This window comes from Crotalus tigris, unplaced genomic scaffold (assembly GCF_016545835.1).
Source record: "Crotalus tigris isolate CLP2741 ecotype Arizona unplaced genomic scaffold, ASM1654583v1 scf7180000017551.9496454, whole genome shotgun sequence".
In the NCBI taxonomy this organism is placed as follows: Eukaryota; Metazoa; Chordata; class Lepidosauria; order Squamata; family Viperidae; genus Crotalus; species Crotalus tigris.
Window position 1 is genome coordinate 923,550 of NW_024096469.1, and position 20,100 is coordinate 943,649.

The window sequence follows — 20,100 nt, forward strand, 5'->3', positions numbered from 1 at the left end:
TTAAAAACCAACTATCTCTTCCTCCCCTGTCCCATCCCTTATCTGTAAGCCAGAGGCATGGTGGCCTAGTGGTAAAGATGTTCACCTGTCACTCAGAAGGATGAGTGCTCAATCTTAGGTAGCAGCAGATTTTTCTCTCTCCTAAGGCACAAAAAATAACAATATCTGCTCTGAACTCTGCATGGTGTCAGGAAGGGCATCCAACCAGTAAATGCTCAGTTTCATCCAGTTGTCCCAACTGTATCCTCAATAGTGACTACAGAGTCGTAAAAAAGGAGTTGTCTGTAAGCAAATCCATAAAACATTAACTCATCAGGATTTCTCAAAGTGTTATAGAGTTATGGCCAAACCATCAGAAAATCCTTTCGCTAGCCTGAGATTTAAACTGAGTATAATTAGGTTTTCCCTAGCCATGTTTCCACCAATCTCAAATTTCAGTTCTCCCATTTTTGCTTTTCATGTTTGCCTGATGTCAATTGGGTCCTCTTTTTAGAGAAAGCTACACTACAGTAAAAATTGAATAATTCTGCCTTTATTTTTCTGTCCATTGGCATTTTGTCATCTCCATTAAATCACTGGCATACAGATTCTTCTCTATTTTTCCTCTTCCTTAGCTTTTTGTTGTTCTTAATTTTCTGCCAGCCTCAATTCATTCCGAACTTTACTTTTTGGCATCTTCTTTATAACTCCAGGCTACCTGCAGGATGATCTCTCTGCCTACCTTCCTGTATATCCCTTTTTATTGTGAAAGTCACAGAAGATTTTATTAATTCAACTGTGCATGCATTTGACTTCTCAAGCTCACTAGAGGCCATTCAAAGAGTTTAGGAAGGAGGTAGCATTGCTGTCAACAATTCCTGGTATAATGTAACTTCGCACAATATCTTACTGACACAGGGAAAAGTCTTCAGACTTTCTGGAAGAAAACAAGGAAACTTCTTCAAAGGAAAAAGAATGAAAAATGGTTTCAGTGTCACTCTAACAGCTGGTAATTGCTGGTTTTAAGAGTTGCCTGGCTAAAAGCCCAGGAGAGCAAAACCTACGTCATGAATTCTGTTGGCCAGTATTTTCTTTTTTCTTCTGTCCAGGTTTGAAAGCTAGAAGTCATTTGGAAGCAGATACTCCGCAAAGGATTTCGGCCATTTTTGAAAATAGTTGGGGTTTTTTTGTGTGGGTGCTTCAAATGCTTTTAGGAAACTATTATTTTAATTGTTAATCTAAAATTATTTAAAAATAAGAGTGTGCTACTGTGGTGAATCAAATCATTAATTTTCCTTAGGGGCCAGCTCAGAGTTTGGGAAAATTTAAGAGCGTAAGATGGAAATAGTCCTCCTGTGAGGGCTGTATTCAGAACTGCTTGCAATATAGCATTAGTTTTTTATGATGGTTCTGATCAAACCTGAGAATTCTTAAAAGTTGGGAGCCCAGCATGTTAGACATTAAATCTAACACTTCCATTAGGAACTAAACTGGGGAAGATGAATAGAGCTGGTGATGTGGGATTGAGGTTGTGACTCTGGCTCTAAAGCTCATGCCAGTTATAAGAATCAAGAGAGACTATTGAAAATGTGCCCCACTGGCAAATTAGATAACAGTTTCTAGTTGATTTAATCAACAGGGCAATGTTTTGTTTTGGCTTAATTCAAAGTTTTATGCCAAAACTACAGTTCCAATACAATTTCAGTTCTTGATTAAGAGGAAGATCTTGTATTCAAGATAGTTGTATGATCTAATTCAGTGCTCTCCTCTGTCATTTCTGTTGGGTCCTCTTGCAGCTTGAGAAGAGTCTTTCTGGAACTTCTTTGTGCAACAAAATTATAACAATTGATAGGGAAAAAAAAGTGTGTATAGAGAGGTTCTGAAAGAAAATGTGCCTCTGGTGAGGGTACCTAGCAAACTTTTTCAGAAAAACAGCAGTGGTGCACACTGGGTAGTTTTCAGTATAAGTATAAACATGAAACAAATCTGTCTATAATTTACCTCTTCCCGCCCCACCACAAATATTTTTAAATCCTCAACAGCCCTTTAAGTTTACTTGAAGTTTTTGAATTTTACTTCACCATTTTAAATAAACTAGCAAAATCGATTAGTTACATTATTATAATTGTTGAATATTGGATAATTAATATTTTTTGTTTTAATATTTCTATAGGAAGTAGCTGGTTTCATTTTTAATCAATTAGGTCTAATAAACGTTGACATTCGTGTTATTTGAAAAGTGTTGTATTGAAAAGTCAGGATTTTGAATATCTATAGGAATCTGTTGTGTGAATTCCATTTTCTTCTTAGTACTTCCTTCACTTGTGCCGATTAAGGAAATTCATTTTAACTTAGTTTTGCAGCTTTGTTTGTTTGTGTGTGTGTGTGTGTTTTCAAGAGAGACAACAGATATAAAAAGAAATGGAACAAATTTCAATGATAAAATTTCTGAAGCTCTGCCAGAAACATATCCAGCTCTACGTATCTTTTCTTAGTACTTCCTAATATTATCTTGTATTTGTAAATCTTAAAAATAATTTAAATGTGACATAGGCTAAATTAAATTGGCTAAAAAAGTGATGTTGCATCAAACTCAAATGAATGCCTAAGTGCTCAGCAACAAAATGCCAAGAAATCATGCTGGCATGTTAACAACTGGTTTAGATATAGCGATGTAATCAATGGATTAGAACAAGCGTATTTTTATTACATGCCTGCTGCCACAATTTAATTGGAGTTCACATCAAAATACTTCTGCAATCAGATATAGGTCACCTAATTCTTGTTTATCTCTTGATAAAGGCAGCATATATGAACAACAAAATTACTCCCTTATGAGATAAATAAGGTATATCAAGATATTTTATTGATACCAAGTGCCTTTCCAATGTGTAGGATTGAACTCTTTCACTCTTCAAATTGTGACTATGGTAAGCAATTTTCATGCTGTGAAGTAAAGCAGGCTGCAAAGCATAAGATCAAATGACTTTGAGATAGGGTTTGATCAAACAGTAATTCACCAATTTATTCTTAAAATATCTGACCAATTTTAGCTGTCAGAAGCAGCTGAGGCAAAGGACAAGTGCTACACAGAATCCCTTCTTAATTGGGACTGGCTCAAATAAAGAAAAATGAAAGAACTGTGAAGATTTATTTCAATCAGAATAGAGTTGAACGGGACCTTGGAGGTCTTCTAGTCCAACCCCCTGTTCAAGCAGGAGACCCTATACCATTTCACACAAATGACTGTCCAGGCTCTTCTTAAAAACCTCCAGTGATAAAGCACCCAGAATGTCTGAAGGCAAGCTGTTCTACTGGTTAATTGTCCTCAATTAAGAAGTTTCTCCTTAATTCCAGGTTGCTCCTCTCTTTGATTAGTTTCCATCCGTTGTTTCTTGTCTTGCCTTCTGGTGCTTTGGAAAATAAGTTGACCCCCTCTTCCTTGTGGCACCCCCTCAAATACTGGAATAGTGCTATCATGTCTCCCTTAGTCCTTCTTTTCTCTAGACTAGCCAAACCCAAATCCTCCAACTGTTCATGTTTTAGTGATCCAGGCCTTTAATCATCTTAGTTGCTCTTCTTTGCACTTTTCCCCAAGTCTCAGCATCTTTTTTGTAACGTGATGACCAAAACTGGATGCAGTATTCCAGGTGTGGTCTTACTAAGGCTTTATAAAGTGGTACTAATACTTCACGTGATTTTGATTCTATGCTTCTGTTTATATAATCAAGGATTATATTAGCTTTTTTGGCTGCTGCTGCACACTGCTGGCTCATACAGCAGCATCTTCTCAGGGGAATGAAGCCAAGGCCAGCAACCAAGTGGCGTTTTTAGATGCCCCACCTGAATTTGAAGCAGCTCTAGTCAAGAAGCTCTAAAAGTCTTGTCTGCTCGCAGGCAGAGGTTGGAAGAGAATCTGCTGGGCTGGGAACTCAATTTGCTTGGATGAGATGCTCTTACATACTAGGATACACAACTACATATATTTAATCTAATATCTATAATCTAATCTAATGCACATCTAATCAACATTAACACTCCAAATTGTTTAATAGAAACTAGTTCATTAATTTTTTTTGTGCCTTTTGTAACCACTTCAACTTAGCCCCCTTTCAACTGTTACACTCAGCATTTAGTGGCATGCAAAAACTTTGAATTTGAACAGCCCGAGTCCAAAACATCCCACCTCGAGTTCAAGACAGCTCTTTTACACTCAAAACACTTCTGAAATGTTCAGAACAACATTGGAACAATTCTGGGAAAGTCACGACAGTTCAGTTCAAATCCAAAACAAGTGTTTCAGATTCAGAATGGGGCCTTTTCAGGTTGAAACCATTTGGAATTTAGAAGTTTTGCACACGTTCCCTCCAGTGTCTGAGATATGTCTAAGTTCAAAAACAATCTGTGCTTGAAGTAGCTAATGAGCACCTTGTGGCAGAACCTAATTGTTGAAATTTTAAAGAAAGAATGCAGGTAGAATGGGTCTTCTTCCAAAGTTATGTGCCTCCATCTTCTCCATGGATGCTGCTGTCCACCCCAAGTACCTAATGAAACTCTGAAAATTAAGACAAAGGTCAGCCCATTCTACAAATTTCAAAAAGCTACTAATCTGCAATAGGTACATCAGTTAATAATTAAAGGCACAAAGGTAAAATAAGGATTTTCTTTGCTTTTTCAAAACAAACAAAACTTTATTATTTTTATTCCACTTTTGCTTTAAGAGATGTAGATATATAGACCTGCTATAAGTTCTGGTAAGAATAATTTATCATCTTATTTTGAAAAATGCGCACAGTGCTTGAAACTTGTGAATTCATACTTAACTAAACTGGCAGAAACCATAATCCTCATAATTCTTATTTACACTCATGTCTTCAAGATCAACATTACTTCCCTGTTTTAGTCACTTTTTTTAAGTCAGGAAGCTAATAAATGTCCCATACCCTTCTAAAGGGTAAATATTTTCATTAAAATGTTTATTTACAGTTACTACCTGGAATGGTACTCAAGGCAATTATTTATGGACAGTTGTCATATGCCCCTACTGCCATTTGAAGCCAGTAGCTTAGATTCCTAAAAATTATGAAGTTGTATAAATTCTCTCCTCCTTTTAGAAAGCCATGTTCATTTTCTCTCCAGGAAACAGGGCTGTCAGCAAAACCATGGACAATCAGAGATATCCAGTGAGCCAACTTTGGGTCTTTAAAATAGCAACTGTTGGAAAAGATAAAATGAATAAAGTATATGAAATTAAAAACCATACCTATTCAAAAGGGAACAATTCTTTTCCCATGTACTGTGATTACAAGATGATGATATCAATATGCATAATAAGACTGGAGTCAAAAATATGGCATGAAGTACAACATGAGAAATTAGTCGTTTCTATTTAAGGCTAGTGGATTTTAGTGATAACCATGTATTATTAATTTATTTAACATAGAGGGCAAACCAACATGTGAAACAATGGTTCATTGTTTCATCCTCCAAGGGGATAATTGGAGTATACCCTGAAGGTAATGGAGCAATTACAAATTGCTTGTAAATAGACAATCCAATATGGGTCTTCCATTTTGTCTGAAAGTGTGGAGTCAGGATTTTGTGAGGTTTTTCTTGTTTTTTTGGTAGCAATGACATTATTCAAAATCAAGAAAATGGGTAACTGGGCTCAAACACTTTAACAGCACTGATGTAAAAACTGTCTTTGCCACGAACATGGATGGACAATGTCACTTTTTGAATATACAAACAGAAAAAGGAGAATATTTATTCATAAAATAAAAAATAAACAAATTCTTATTCAAACCCGAAGTCATTAAACAAACTTCTAGTGATCAATACAATATGAAAAATTATTGTTATAATTTCAAAGGAAATTAAGTTTTCTAATTTCTGATATTCTATATCAGGAATGCATAATCTGTACCCATCAAAGCCTTGGGAAACCACAAGACTTTATATGTTGTTCACATGTTATTTTTATTAGTTTTTTTTCTTTTATTATAACATCAGAAAGAAAGAAAAGGAACAAAACACAAAGATGCATTCATTATCAAAAAGCTACATAACAAGTGCTTAAAAATAAGTGGAAAAATACAAAAAAATCATAATAATGCTGTTACAATAGTTACTATTCCATATATTATTATCTAATGTAATTATGCATATACATACACTTATATGACTATCATGTTTTTTAACCTAAAATATTTTGTATAAATGAACCCAACATTCCATATTTTTCCAAATGTAACTTTTTCAAGTGGCAAAAATTACTTCTCACTATATTTAATTGTTCCATTTTCGGTATTTAATTTCAATTCATCTGAATGAAATCCAGTATCATTCCTATCCTGGACCTGCCCTCAAATGCTCTTCAATGAAAAAAACCTCCTTGCTGCCCTTAAATTTAAGTGAAATGTTCTAACAATAATATTTGGAAGGTTGCAGTAAACTGAGATAAAAGTTACTACCACCAAATAAAAAAATTAAGTAAGTAGAATGGAAATGCGGCCTTGCAGGCACAAGAGAAACTTAATACAAAAAAAAAAAAAAATATTGCAGAAATATGGCTATGTTCTGTGGGATTAATTCTCTAGCAATTCTAGGCAGCAGCCTTAATTTGAACAACCGTAGATGCTAATTAGTCAAGTCACTACTTACCATATTTGTTCCAATAAATGAATTATCTTTTCTGATGGTATAAAGCCAGTTACTGTACACATCAAAACTTGTTCTATCAGTGTGCTTGGCTGAGGACATACACAGGTTGATAAAAAACTAGAAGATGTGTTTTCTCTGCAAATAGAAGATATATAAGATAAACAGCTCTGGGACACATGTAACATTTGAACATGGCAAATAAATGTTCTGCTTAAAAATTATATTAGATACTTAACATCCATTCAGGGCTAATTGCTTTTTTTCATGTTTTGGAGCTTTATAGCAGAGTTTCACTGATTAATTATCTAGATATAGCAGGCACTCCATAAACAAATAAGCAAATAAAACCAAAAGGTGTTAGCATTTTTATACAGAATTTAAGTAACTTCTGTTCTCTTTTTGACTGCTCCTGCTATTTTATGCTGCTGTTTTTATACATTTTTCTATATTTTTTCTTAGCATTTTTTGCAATTACATTATCTGTTATGTCGTTTTATTTAGTTGTGAGCTTTTTTAAAAAAGAGAGAGAAATGTTAACACTTCTTAAAAGTATTCCATCTGCGCTTTTTAATTAATGAAAGTTGAATTTGATATAATAGAGTAGATGTAATGATTTGAGATGTGATGGGGGGTACTTCATTTGATGAATTTTCTTGTGATTATTATATTTAAACTGATTGGATTAGAGTGCTCATTCTCTAAAGCAGGGGTGTCAAACTCAATTTCATTGAGGACCGCATTAGCATTGCGGTTGTCTTCAGGGGGCTGGGTAGGTGTGGCCAGGGTGGGTGCGGCTGGAGTGGGTGTGGCCTGCTGGATGGGCATGGCCATCTCTACATCATTCGCGTCAAGGGTGCCTGTGGGGGCCTGGGCAGGAGTGGGACAGATCTGAGGGTCTCTGGCAGAAGGGGGTGGGACCAGGGCAAGCGCCAAGGCATAGTCTACTGGAAAAGCCTGTTGAAACCTCTCCCCCGGAGCCCATCAAGCCAAATATATGAAGTAGGTGAGGGCCATTTGCTGGCCACTTCCAAGCGATGGTGCATTTCTTCATTCCTCACAAAGGGTGACACCTCCCCAGCATGCACCCAGGAGCAGGGCTGACGCGGCAGGGGCTGGTTCCTTGCTGTTTCCAGATGGCCTTGTGGAGCTAAGACTGAATGCATTTCAGCATAGATGGCCACCACAAAATTGTACATTGGCTCCTGGCTGGCCTGGGCTAGGATGGCTTTGCGGGCCACATGAAACCACGTTGCGGGCTACATCCGGCCCCCGGGCCTTGTGTTTGACAGGTCTGCTCTAAAGCTAAGTGGATGTTGATTTGAGCCATGATGCTGCTCAAATAAGTAATTAGAATGCAATGCTGCAGGCTACTTCTGCTGACTGCCGGCTGCTAGCAATTCGGCAGTTCGATTCTCACTGGCTCAAGATTGACTCAGCCTTCCATCCTTCCGAGATCAGTAAAATGAGGACCCAGATTATTGGAGACAATACGTCAACTCTGTAAACTGCTTAGAGAGGGCTGTAAAGTACTGTGAAGTGGTATAAAAGTCGAAGTGCTATTGCTATTGCTATCTGATCCTTGGCAAGGATGGACTCTTCTGTATGTCTGCCCCTTGTGGGTTTTTTTAAATATTCCTTTATACTCCAGCTATATCACACATCCTTCTTTTCCCTTCCAATGGCTATTCTAAATTAACTGAGAAAATGAAAAATAAAACCTGTTTGGAGCATTCATTCATTATTTTGTGACGACAGAAATCTGTCCTTTGCTTACTTGCAGAGGGGTGGGCTTGGTTTTGAAGGGAGCTCCATTCCCTTTTCCTAAAAAGGACCCTTTTGTTGCTAAGAAATTGATCTATATAATACTTGCATTTTTTTGGGGGGGCATGGAACTTAGCCATCCAGAGTATGTACAAGTGGATGAGATACAAATTGCATGCCTGCACGCATAAACTGAATAAATGAATAGGTTAGCAAGAAACCTCTTGCTAATAAAAGTCCACTGGGATTCATTCATCCATAAACATTTGTAACTTACTCACTATCCAGCGGAACTTGTGGCAAGTTACAATCCATAAAACCACCAAGTAAAATTTAAAACACACAATATCACACAGGGGCTTAAGGGACAAAAAGGCAGCCAGGTTATAGATACTGTAACAGGAGAGCAAACAGTCAGGACTTCAAACTGGAAGCAGATGGGGTGGATGCACAGCTGGCCTTCAAGAGAAGGGCAAAGTGCCAAGACAAAAATACACCCCTAGATAATTTACCCCTTCCAAATATCACCAAGGTCTCCCTAGAGATAACATGTTCTTTAAAATCCCATTTTTTCCACAAATTTAGAATTTGGCAAAGATTTATTTTTGGCTGTATGATGATGGTTTCATCATTTGCTTCTTGATTTGCTAACTGTAAATAAATGCAAACATACTTACAAGCCAGCATGAGTAAAAATGGCCCCAAGCCACTCAAACAGTTCTTGGGCGCTGCATGCTCCATCTGACTCGCCATGCAATTTATCACTCTCTAGAATTGGACACTGCACATTTCTTAATGTGCTAAAAGTTACTTTTGGCTGGTAAGCCTGTATTTCCTTTTTAGAAAAATAGGACATCAAATTTGCTTCTTCTGATCCTTAAAAAAAAAAAATCATCCCACATTGAAAGACGGATAATCATTGCACAAAAATAAACATCCTGAGTTAAAGTATTCCAGTTCCTGTCATGGTACATGAAAAGAGATCTAATCTACTGAAAAGCTGCATTAAAATGAAGTCTTCTTGCAACTGCATCTATGCAATGTCCAAAGATTATGGCATCCAACTTTTTACTCTCAGATTCAGTTCTCAGAGAATGACCTCTCTAAGCCATTTTGCCTGAGTTTAAGTAGCAATTATTGCAAATCACGTATTTTAGATTATCAGACATTTGGGAATAACAAATACCCTGTCCCATCAAATGGTCCATTAAATCAGGGCTTTTCAACCTTTTCACCCATTGTACTACTTTTAGGATATGGCAACATCCGAGTACCACCAGTCGCCTAGCAAGGTGTCAAAAACTTGATGACAAAAAAAAAGTGATAAAGTACAGGTAGTCCTTGACTTACAACAGTTTGCTTAGTTACTGTTTGACTGAACTGAAAAAAGTGCCCCCCCCCCCCCCAAGTCACAGCCAAGCAAGATACCTGCCTGGCCTCCCAGTGGTGCTCTTCTTCCTGTCTGAGGTTTACACTGTTGTGAGCATTTCTGTTGAGGATTGGAAGTGGGGGTGGGGGTGTTTGGTTTTTATTCCCCCTGTCTGCTGGGTGGTTGCAGCAGGTTTTGGTCACTTCACATGACCCTGGGACACTGTGACCATCATAAATATGAATCAGTTGCCAGGCATCTGAATGTAAATCACAAGACCCTGGAGATGCTGCAACATTCCAGCTGATTGGCACTTTTTCTGGGCTCAGCAGAAGCGCCAGGATCAGTTCTACTTTCCAGCTTATTGGTGCTTCTTCAGGGCTCAGCAGAAGCACCAGGATCAGCGCCAAGCTCCAGCTGGAGCCTGGCACTGATCCTGGTGCTTCTGCTGAGCCCTGACAGCCCTGCAGCTCCAGCCATCTCTCGCTCAGGCTTGTGCGGTGCTGCCACCGATTCAGCTCATTCCCCTCCCCTGCTACCACTTTTCTAGGATGGTCACGTACCACCTGCCAGGTGCCAATGTACCACAGGTGGTACCCGTACCACTGGTTGAAAAGCCCTGCATTAAATTATGGTTTTACTGTACTTTGTACTATTATGTTGCCTTTAATTTCATATTCAAACCTACTGTTGTACTTTAAATCATTAAGAAACATTCCTTTTTATTTGAAATAATTCCACAATAGGCTGATCTTAGATGACCTCAAAAAACTAACAAGGATAGAATGGGAGATCACTAGGAAATTCCCAGGGCGATAGGCTAAACTAGCAAGCTGGAAAAACTCAGTGGTACAATGGCACAGTGTTATTTCCCCCAAAAAAATTATCTGTATGAGTTGATTAAGATACCTACAGTTGAGCTTAATTCAAAAAAACCCTACATTCAAACCTAAAAGCAGTCTTCCCAGATTATATTATATAATTCTCATTCTCATATTGTATCTTGTTTTTCATATACATATAGGCATCTGAAGGCGCGCATAAAAATATTAAAAGCCAAGAATAATTAATTTTTGTAATTCTATTACCTGTGGGTTGCCAAGTTAATAAGAAATCAAACTCAAGTGGCTTTTTTTCCTTCAGGGCCCAAATTATTCTCTTATATTTTTTATTTTCTGGACTGAAAGTTGTATCCATCAAGTCAACTGTAATAACTATTAAAGGAACAAAAAGGACAAGTGTTAATAGTTCACATGTTATTTGGATAATTAAAAAGCTTTTCTTTCTTTCTTTCTTTCTTTCTCTCTCTCTCTCTCTCTCTCTCCCTCTACTTTATATTAGTACAAAAAAATTCTGTTAAATGTTATAATAAAATATATGTGCAAGACATTATAATTCAGTTGGACCCTAATACTGACCCCAATTCAGCTCTATTCCCAATGTCTACATCCGCCAGACGGAAACACACTCCTGCACTTCCAAAAAATCCCAGACTTCCAGCTATTTCCAACACAGCAACTACAATACCGGCACATGAAAAATTCTGTGAAGGGTTCTCTATTAATGGGTCAGGGCAGCCACTTCATGTACAAGTGGCTAAAATGTTTTTTTTTTTTTTTCAAACTGAACTCAACTGAATTCCAGTTTCCAAGTCTTCCCCCCCCCCTCCCAAATCTTCTTAAAACTATTTAAGAACCAGAAACAAATAGGTATTATTTATGAACTATGGACACTTACTGTATCTCATTGGCTTTTTACCAGAATACAAAGAAGGATGGCCTTGCAGTCCAAGTTCTTCATAAGTATCCTTGTCTACTGATAAAATCAATTTGCCTACAAGCAAAACCCATATGGTTCAGAACAAGTTATAACCTATTTCATTTGTACATATTTTAACACCAAAAATTAGCAATAGACATAACTCTTTCATCCTAAAAACTCACCATATACAATTACACAAAGGGGTACAAACATCAACTGTGTTAATTTATCCTCATAAAAAAATTTTTAGACCAAATTCATGACCTCATTTTGCTTCTTTGCCTTTGCATTTAACTCCACTGATACTAAACTCCAGTTTTTCAAAAAAATTCAGATAGCTGAATTTACGTCTTGCCCTGGATGATATAAATTGCTTAATTTCTCAAAAGGTATAAAACTGCTTTTCTCCCTCTGCCCCAATTTTTAAAGGTTAGGGACGCCAGCTCAGAAATTCCATACAAAGCTCTTTTCTGGGGGATAAAGAACAATGCAACTAAGCAGGAGCTGAATATGTCCGTTCTCTTTGTTGCATGCTGAAGGAGGTGTACAAAGTGAAATTAACTTATAGAATATATATGTGTAAGAATTGATTTTTCCAATCCTTCCACCTAAAAAGAAGTGGCTAAAAGTGTACCTTCAAATTACGTATGAAGAAGACTTGGGAAGGTGTACATGTCAGTGCTTAATTTTGAGGTATATAAACATGATACTTGGCTAAATGATTCATATGTATACTGTGATCTTCCCTTATTCTTAGCAATTATTGCTTAATCCCACTGAGTTAAATAACTAAGATTCTGGAGCTATTAAACATCTCTTATATCTTAAATCTGATTTCATACCTGTTGGTAACAAAGCAGCTGTATTGTCTTGGTCAATTCTTGTATTATATGTAAGAGCATAACATGTACCTAAAATACACACAAGGTTTGGATGTTGTTTTTTTTAAAAAAAAATAACACCATACTAGAAATACAAGACAGAACCACTATTAAGAGGAAGAAACTTATTTATCTCCAACCAAACGGGTTTCCTGGATGGCGATTATTACAACAGTTTTATGAGTTACTGCTATATTTTCTCTTCCAACTCCACAGCACTAGTGTTGGGCCAGGGAATATACCGGTACTTCCCTCTAGATTCGTTCTTGAGAAGCAATACGGGGAGGCAATTGCTAGTTCTAGCAATGTCACAAAAGGTTATTGCTTCTAAAAGACAAAGAACACATGAGACCTAAGACTTTCATACAGTGCCGCAGGTTAGCTACTTAACCCGCATGAGGGAATGCTGCAAATAAAAGGATGAAGAGATCCTCGTATTATTAAATGGGGTTTAAAATAGCTATGTCCATCACTGTGGATTTTCAATTTCAGGGAATTTCAATTTGGAAAGTTACAGAATTCCCCATCCTAAAACAAAAGCAAAATGAAACATATTATCTCCTAAGGATTATAACATATTCTGAGATCATAATAATTTATTACCAACTGTGAGTAGGAGCAGGACTGATGGCATGCATTCCATGGGATGGGAGCTCAGGAGAGTTCAAAGCTACTTTCATATTGAGTTATCTAAGTCAATTCTTACTTACCTTTCTTCACAAATGTGTTAATGAATTCTTGGGTCACTAACTCATGAAGAAATAAATTCTTTACAAGGTAATATTCCCCAATATCAGCAACTGCATTTTTTAGGGCTTGTGGAACTATTCCACAATCAGGTATCAAAAAGGACACCTACCAAAAGAACATTTGGGACACAAATCAGATCTTCTAATCATTGATAAAATGGATTGAAACACACATTTTTACATAGTTTCTTGCAAAACATCAAAATGAAACAATGCCATAGATCTTGCACAAAATAACAATACCAAATGGCAGGTCAATGTTTAGTCTACTGTATAATACATCATTTCTTGAATCCAATTCCAATTCGGTGACCCACTATACGTCATTGGCTTTCTCTGTCTATGGTACATGCCTATCTTCATTATGGCACTCATATTGACTATTGCTTTAAATGTTTATGCACTGCTTGTAGATCAAGTAATCTCAAGGCAATTTACAAACATTACAATTATAACTACCTTCCCCTCCTCCACTACATCTCCTTTGAAAATCCAACATCAATTTAATTACCCATCTCTGACAAAATGATGCATAGCCAACTGTTGAAGAATGGATTTTAAAATTGACTGAATTAGCAGAGCTGGTGAAATTAACTGCTTTGATCAGAGATAATGGATTAGATAGTTTTATAAGAGTCTGGAAGCCATTTGTGGACTTTCTACATGTTAAATACAATAACAGATGGTTAACAGAGAGATTTGAAGATTAGTGTAATGTTTACCTTAACCTGTTAACCTGTTAACTTGTTCTTTTTTCTTTTTATATGTTTGTGTTTGTTTGTGTGTGTATGTTTATATATATTTGTAAAAGGGAAGGAGAATTTATTGTTTTCTCTTTTTTTTCAGCATTCAGCTGGGATGGATTCTATTTGTTTAATGTTAAATTTGACATTTGGGTCACCTTTTCTCCTATTTTGTATACCAATCTTCTTTCTTTTTTGTTGTTGTAAGTGCTGGATATATATTTTTTTGTTTGTTTGCTTTTGTGTTTTGTATTTTATCTTTTATGATAAAACAAAATGAATATACTTCAATGGAAATGATGCATAGCTCACAGAAGTTTTTGATTTTTAATAAAATCTGTTAATCAAAAACTGTGTTTTCAGACTACTTCTAATTTCTAGCTACCACAGACTAACCCAACTCTCCTATAATGTCTAAATTATCCAGTGGCCTTAATCTTCTGATTGGAATTTCATTTTTTCAGTCACTAGGCTCCTGGCATGTGAAGAATTTTTTCAACAAACATTCCTTCTCAGGCCTTTATTAGAATGTTGATATTCTTGTTGGAAAGGAGGATATTGGGACAATTTCTATGATGATTTTAATCTTTTAGCCATTTTAAGGAGGCCAGATTAATTCACTTCTGCGCTGTACCATAGCTCCATTGCTCTTGGTTTTACTGACTTCCAGAACAATAGCTGTATTAATCTCTTGCTTACAAAATGAAGTGTTCAGCATTCTCAATACCTTAAGGCACACACTTTTAATCAATTTCATCAGATGCACAAATTATTATATGAAACTAGAACTAGATAGTGAAATGAAAAATACAGATTCCATGATGATAAGAGTTCTATAGGCAATGTATTAACATCCAATTTCATTCTACAAATACTAATAGAATACTGTGCTGAAGCACCTTACAAGTCATTAAGGTTTCAAGGCTGACATTTGGTAGCTTGAACCTTCAGCTCCCTCCACAGATTTTCTATGGGATTAAGGTCTGGAGACTGGATAGGCCACTCTAGGACTTTAATGTGCTTCTTCTTGAGCCACTCCTTTGTTGCCTTGGCTGTGTGTTTTGGGTCACTGCCATGCTGGAATACCTATCCACGACCCATTTTCAATGCCCTGGCTGAGGGAAGGAGGTTCTCACCCAAGACTTGACAGTACATGGCCCCGTCCATTGTCCCTTTGATGCAGTGAAGTTGTCCTGTCCCCTTAGCAGAAAAACATCCCCAAAGCATGTTTCCATCTCCATGTTTAACAGTGGAGATGGTGTTCTTGGGATCACAGGCAGCATTCCTCTTCCTCCTAACACTGCAAGTTGAGTTGATGCCAAAGAGCTCGATTTTGGTCACATCTGACCACAATACTTTTACCCAGTTCTCTGAATCATTCAGATATTCATTGGCAAACTTCAGACGGGGCTGTACCTGTACTTTCTTGAGCAGGGGGACCTTGCAGGCACTGAGGATTTCAGCCCTTCATGGCATAGTGCAGTGGTTCTCAACCTTTCTAATGCCACGACCCCATAATACAGTTCCCCATGTTGTGGTGACCCCCAACCACTTATACATCACCGGGTGCCAGGGGCGTGGCCAAAGAAAAGGGGGAAAAATGGCTGACAGCCTTGTTTGGCGACCCCCGTGAAATGGTCGTTCGACCCCAAATGGGGTCCCGACCCACAGGTTGAGAACCACTGGCATAGTGTGTTACCAATTGTTTTCTTAGTGATTATGGTCCCAGCTACCTTGAGATCATTGACAAGATCCTCCTGTGTAGTTCTGGGTTGATTCCTCACCGTTCTCATGATCACTGAAACTCCATGAGGTGAGATCTTGCATGGAGCCCAGACTGAAGGAGATTGAGTTATTTTGGGTTTCTTCCATTTGCGAATAACAGCACCAACTGTTGTCACCTTCTCACCAAGCTGCTTGGCGATAGTCTTGTAGCCCATTCCAGCCTTGTGTAGGTCTACAATCTTGTCCCTGACATCCTTAGACAGCTCTTTGGCCTTGGCCATGGTAGAGAGTTTGGAATCTGATTGATTGCTTCTGTGGACAGGTGTCTTTCATACAGGTAACAAGCTGAGATTAAGAACATTCCCTTTAAGAGAGTGTTCCTAATCTCCACTCATTACCTGCATAAAAGACACCTGGTTGATAGGGGATCAAATACTTATTTCACTCATTAAAGTGCAAATGAATTTATAACTTTTTTGAAATATGGTTTTCTGGATTGTTTTGTTGTTGCTCTATCTCTCACTGTTAAAATAAACCTATCATTAAAATTATAGACTGATCCCTTCTTTGTCAGTGGGCAAATGTACAAAATCAGCAGGGGATCAAATACTTTTTTCCCTCACTGTATAATACAACAGTTCCACTTAATTAAATATACATAAATCACAATGCATAAGCAGACATGAACTTTCAACACACACAGAGAACCTCATATTAAAAAATATAGCAACAAGCAGCACCATAAAATTAAAGAGGGGGCAATTGAAATTTAAGATACTTGTTCCAGTTAGTGGCATTACTGAAATAATGTTGCTACTACAGTGTACTGTATTATTTTATTTTTTGTTCTCTTTTATTTGGTTTAGAGTAACAAAGGCCTCTTCAAACTGGTTCATCCTGTTATGAATATTGGAAAGTGTCAGTGTTGCCTACCACCATTTTTAATGAATGTTTTAATTTTTCATGGATGTTTTAATTTTTAATGAGCAGTATTTTATATTATTTTAATGTATTTTTATTAGGAATGCTTTTATTGTAAACACATTTAGAGGCATTGTGGAACAGACATATAAATAAACATTATGTAAGTATCTCACTGGACAGTGATGGCGAACCTATGACATGTTTATCAAATACGACACACCAGCATTCACTAACACCCCACAACTATTTTTGAAAGCATGCCTCATTCTCATGCAAGTTTTGAAGGGTGTGGAGGTTGAACAAGAATAAGGTGTGCTCTTGGGCATCCTCCGAAAAATTATTTGTATCCCATCTTTATTATTTTTACAAATAATTCAAATCAGCAAAGATGTCCAACACACCTTTCTCCTGTTTTCCTCACAATAGCCCTGTGAGATGGGTTGGGCTGGGAAAGAGTGACTGGACCAAAGTCACCTAGCTGGTTTTTAAGGCTAAGGCAGCACTTGAACTCGGTTTCCTGCTTTCTAGTGCGGTGTCTTAACCATAGACCAAACAAATTGGTTCTACTCCTGTTTCATTTTTGTAATTATCTGACATTTCTTTATATAATACATAGCAGCACACATGATTGGACTGTATTGTTTTTAAATAAATGAATATGCAAATAATTATTTCTCTCGTTGGGGAGACACCTGATGACAACTAGGAGAATCAAGTTAGGTTTTTCGTAATTTTTGATATGATGAGCCCAAATGGTTCATCATCACTGTTATAGGAGATACAGAAGCATGAACTATGCTGGGTGGATACAGGTAGTCCTCAACTTATGATCACAATTGAGCCCAAAATTTCTGTTGCTAAGCAAGACAGTTGTCAAGTGAGTTTTGCGACCTTTCTTGCCACAGTTGTTAAGTCAGTAGCACAGTTGTTCAATGAATCTGGCTTCTCATTGATTTGTTTGTGAGAAGAGTATAACAGGTGATCACATGACCCCGGGACACCGCAACCATCATAAATATGAATCAGTTGCCAAGCATCTGAATTTTGGTCATGGGGATGCTGCAATAGTTGTAAGCGTGAAAAATGGTCATAACTCACTTTTTCAGTGCCCTTGTACTTCGACGGATCACTAAATGAATTGACTGTTAAGTCAGGGACTACATAATAAAACAAAACAATTAAAAAGCTTCTTGTGGAATGTTAGAACAGATTTTATACTGCAATTCTTCCTTCCTTCAACTGAGAATAAGTCTTATTTTTGAGGAATGTAAACCAGAGCTCTGGACTTCAAAGAAAAAAAATGGAATCAAAACCTGCATGAAGTACAAAAAAGTGCAAATGGTAATCACAGTTCACTACACCAACGAGGATGAGGATTCCAGGGACATTAAAACAAGAACTCTCCTGGTGCCTCAAAGTCTATTAACTCGGACTTGCCTCTATTTCATTTGTTACAACTTTTGTAGTTATTATCCCCCCCCCCAACACTCAGTGGGTGTTACGTTCTGGTTTTTGCTTCTTTGCCTACACATCATTTCACACTGTTTTAATCGCAGTATATAAGCCGCCTGTAGTTACCCGAGTGATTGAGGCTGCATACAAACTGATAAATAGTATTGGCCAAGTGTGATTGGAGACACAAACAAATAGATGCGCAACTCACATTATGGTTGGTTTCATGACCGAGTACAACTTTCTCTACTATGGGCCACTACACATTTGCTAAACCTTTCAACCGCCCCTAAAAGGATGCCTCTCCTTAAAGAAACATGCAATCTTGCTTCCCAGTTGAACCCGCAGCCGGAATGGCCACGGATACAGAGAAATCGCTTTGCCTCTTAGGAAAAAAATCGGCTTCTCCTTCCCTTCTGAACAGCCTCAGAGCCAGGCGCTCCCCCCCCCCCCACACACACCCACACCCACTCACTCACCCCACAATTGAAAGCGTGCTCCCGCACGTGCGCCACATGTCGAGATCGCGCGTGCTGCACGTGGCTTCTCTCGCACACTAGCAAGTGGCGGGGAGATTCGCGGATCCACCGCAAAGGAACAAACATCTTCTCCCGCGCCTGCCGGCAGCGGAAGCCGGACTGGACAGAACTGAGGCGGGATCTTTACGTCACGCTTTCGTAAGGAGGCGGAGAAAAGAGCCAGCGAGCCCGCCCTAGGGCGGGGTAAATGTTGTTGTTCACGCGTATCGAGCACGTTACAGCTAAAGCGTCCGCGCCCTTACTTAAGTGCCGGGAGCAGAAAGGAGGGCGTAGCAATAAAAAGCTTTTTGGGGAGCAGGGGGGGGGTTGGTTTTTTTTTTGAAAACCGTGTTTATCAACCTCACTTGTTTTAAGATCGGTGGACTTCAACTCCCAGACTTTCCTAGCCAGCGTCCTGGCTAGGGAATTCTGGGAGTTGCAGTCCATCATAGTGGCTGGGGTTGAAAAACTGCGGTAGAGCAAATTAAAGAAAAAAATTGTAAGAAATTGAACAAACGTGGCTGCAGCTAGACATGATTCAATGAGTGGTGATGAAATCCTAACCCAAAGTGAGTTTAGTCTCAGTCTATCCAGGGAAAGGGGATACCCTGTACACAAAATGTGAGTGAAAAGGCCAAACGGTGATAGTTGTGAGCTGTAGTAAGAGGGGGGAGTTATAAACAAGATGGCAGTAGCAGCATTATGATCCAAGTCCCACTCTTTTTCTGCACTTCCATGTAGAAAAGCTTGGACTTTGATACCAGTGCCAGGACCACCACTTTGTCTGGTTTGATATCTGTAAGTGTTATTGCTGTTTCCTTATGCAGCAGTGCTACTCTAAAAGATCAAACCACTTTCAATTACATCCTCCATAGTTAGTCTCACTAACACAACAACATAACATTTTTCTGCTTTTCCTTTCATTAATTCCTGCTCTTTACCATTTACTTTTCTTATGATCCAAATTACAACCATCTGTAATGCCATAGTGAGTGTATTCCAAGTCCCCTTGATTATATTACATCATCTATTGCAGCGGTTCTCAACCTTTGTGTGACGGCGACCCCGTCACACGGCGCGCATGCGTGGCGGCGCCCCATGCGCGGTGCGCATGCGTGGCGGCGCCCCCATGTGTGGCGCGCATGCGCGGCGGCACCCCCTGAGGGGGAAAAATGGCGGATCGCGTTGTTTGGCGACCCCCGTAAAATGGTCGTTCGACCCCAAATGGGGTTGCGACCCATAGGTTGAGAACCGCTGATCTATTGGGACCTAGAACTCTGCTTACTCTACTGCCTTCCGGAGCAACACATGGATCTTGCCGTGATGCTGTTCCAAATGTCCTTAAAATTCTCTTTGTACTCCCAAGCTGTGAAGTAAAATCATTATTGAGACCCCGTAGATTGTTTTTTGTTGTTACATTTGGTTTTTCTGTCCTGCACATGGATTTTCTATTCCTTCATTTCATTGTTTCTTTTGCTGTTGATGTCCAACAATTTCATCAACAGAAGTTACAGAATAAGTATATTTTTTTCCAAAAAAGTAAGTAATATCTTCAGTTAATAAAACTGGAAGACT

At 38.2% G+C, this 20,100-nt stretch overlaps 1 protein-coding gene across 3 annotated transcripts; it reads right to left on the reverse strand.

The window, feature by feature from the left end:
- Positions 1 to 3,384: 3,384 nt before the first annotated feature.
- On the reverse strand, positions 3,385 to 18,650 carry LOC120307728 (ribonuclease P protein subunit p40-like). Of its 3 annotated transcripts, XM_039342814.1 has the most exons (9): positions 18,487 to 18,650; positions 13,125 to 13,269; positions 12,376 to 12,444; positions 11,510 to 11,605; positions 10,861 to 10,986; positions 9,081 to 9,279; positions 6,643 to 6,777; positions 4,973 to 5,193; positions 3,385 to 4,534 (listed from the first exon to the last, which is right to left on the reverse strand). In XM_039342814.1, the coding sequence occupies exons 1-8, from the start codon at positions 18,610 to 18,612 to the stop codon at positions 4,998 to 5,000; spliced, it is 1,092 nt and encodes a 363-aa protein (XP_039198748.1). In that variant the 5' UTR covers positions 18,613 to 18,650; the 3' UTR covers positions 3,385 to 4,534; positions 4,973 to 4,997. The 3 variants fall into 3 exon arrangements, with proteins under 3 accessions (XP_039198748.1, XP_039198739.1, XP_039198756.1); XM_039342805.1 differs by lacking the exon at positions 3,385 to 4,534 and having other exon boundaries at positions 4,645 to 5,193; XM_039342822.1 differs by lacking the exons at positions 3,385 to 4,534; positions 12,376 to 12,444 and having other exon boundaries at positions 4,645 to 5,193.
- Positions 18,651 to 20,100: the final 1,450 nt, after the last annotated feature.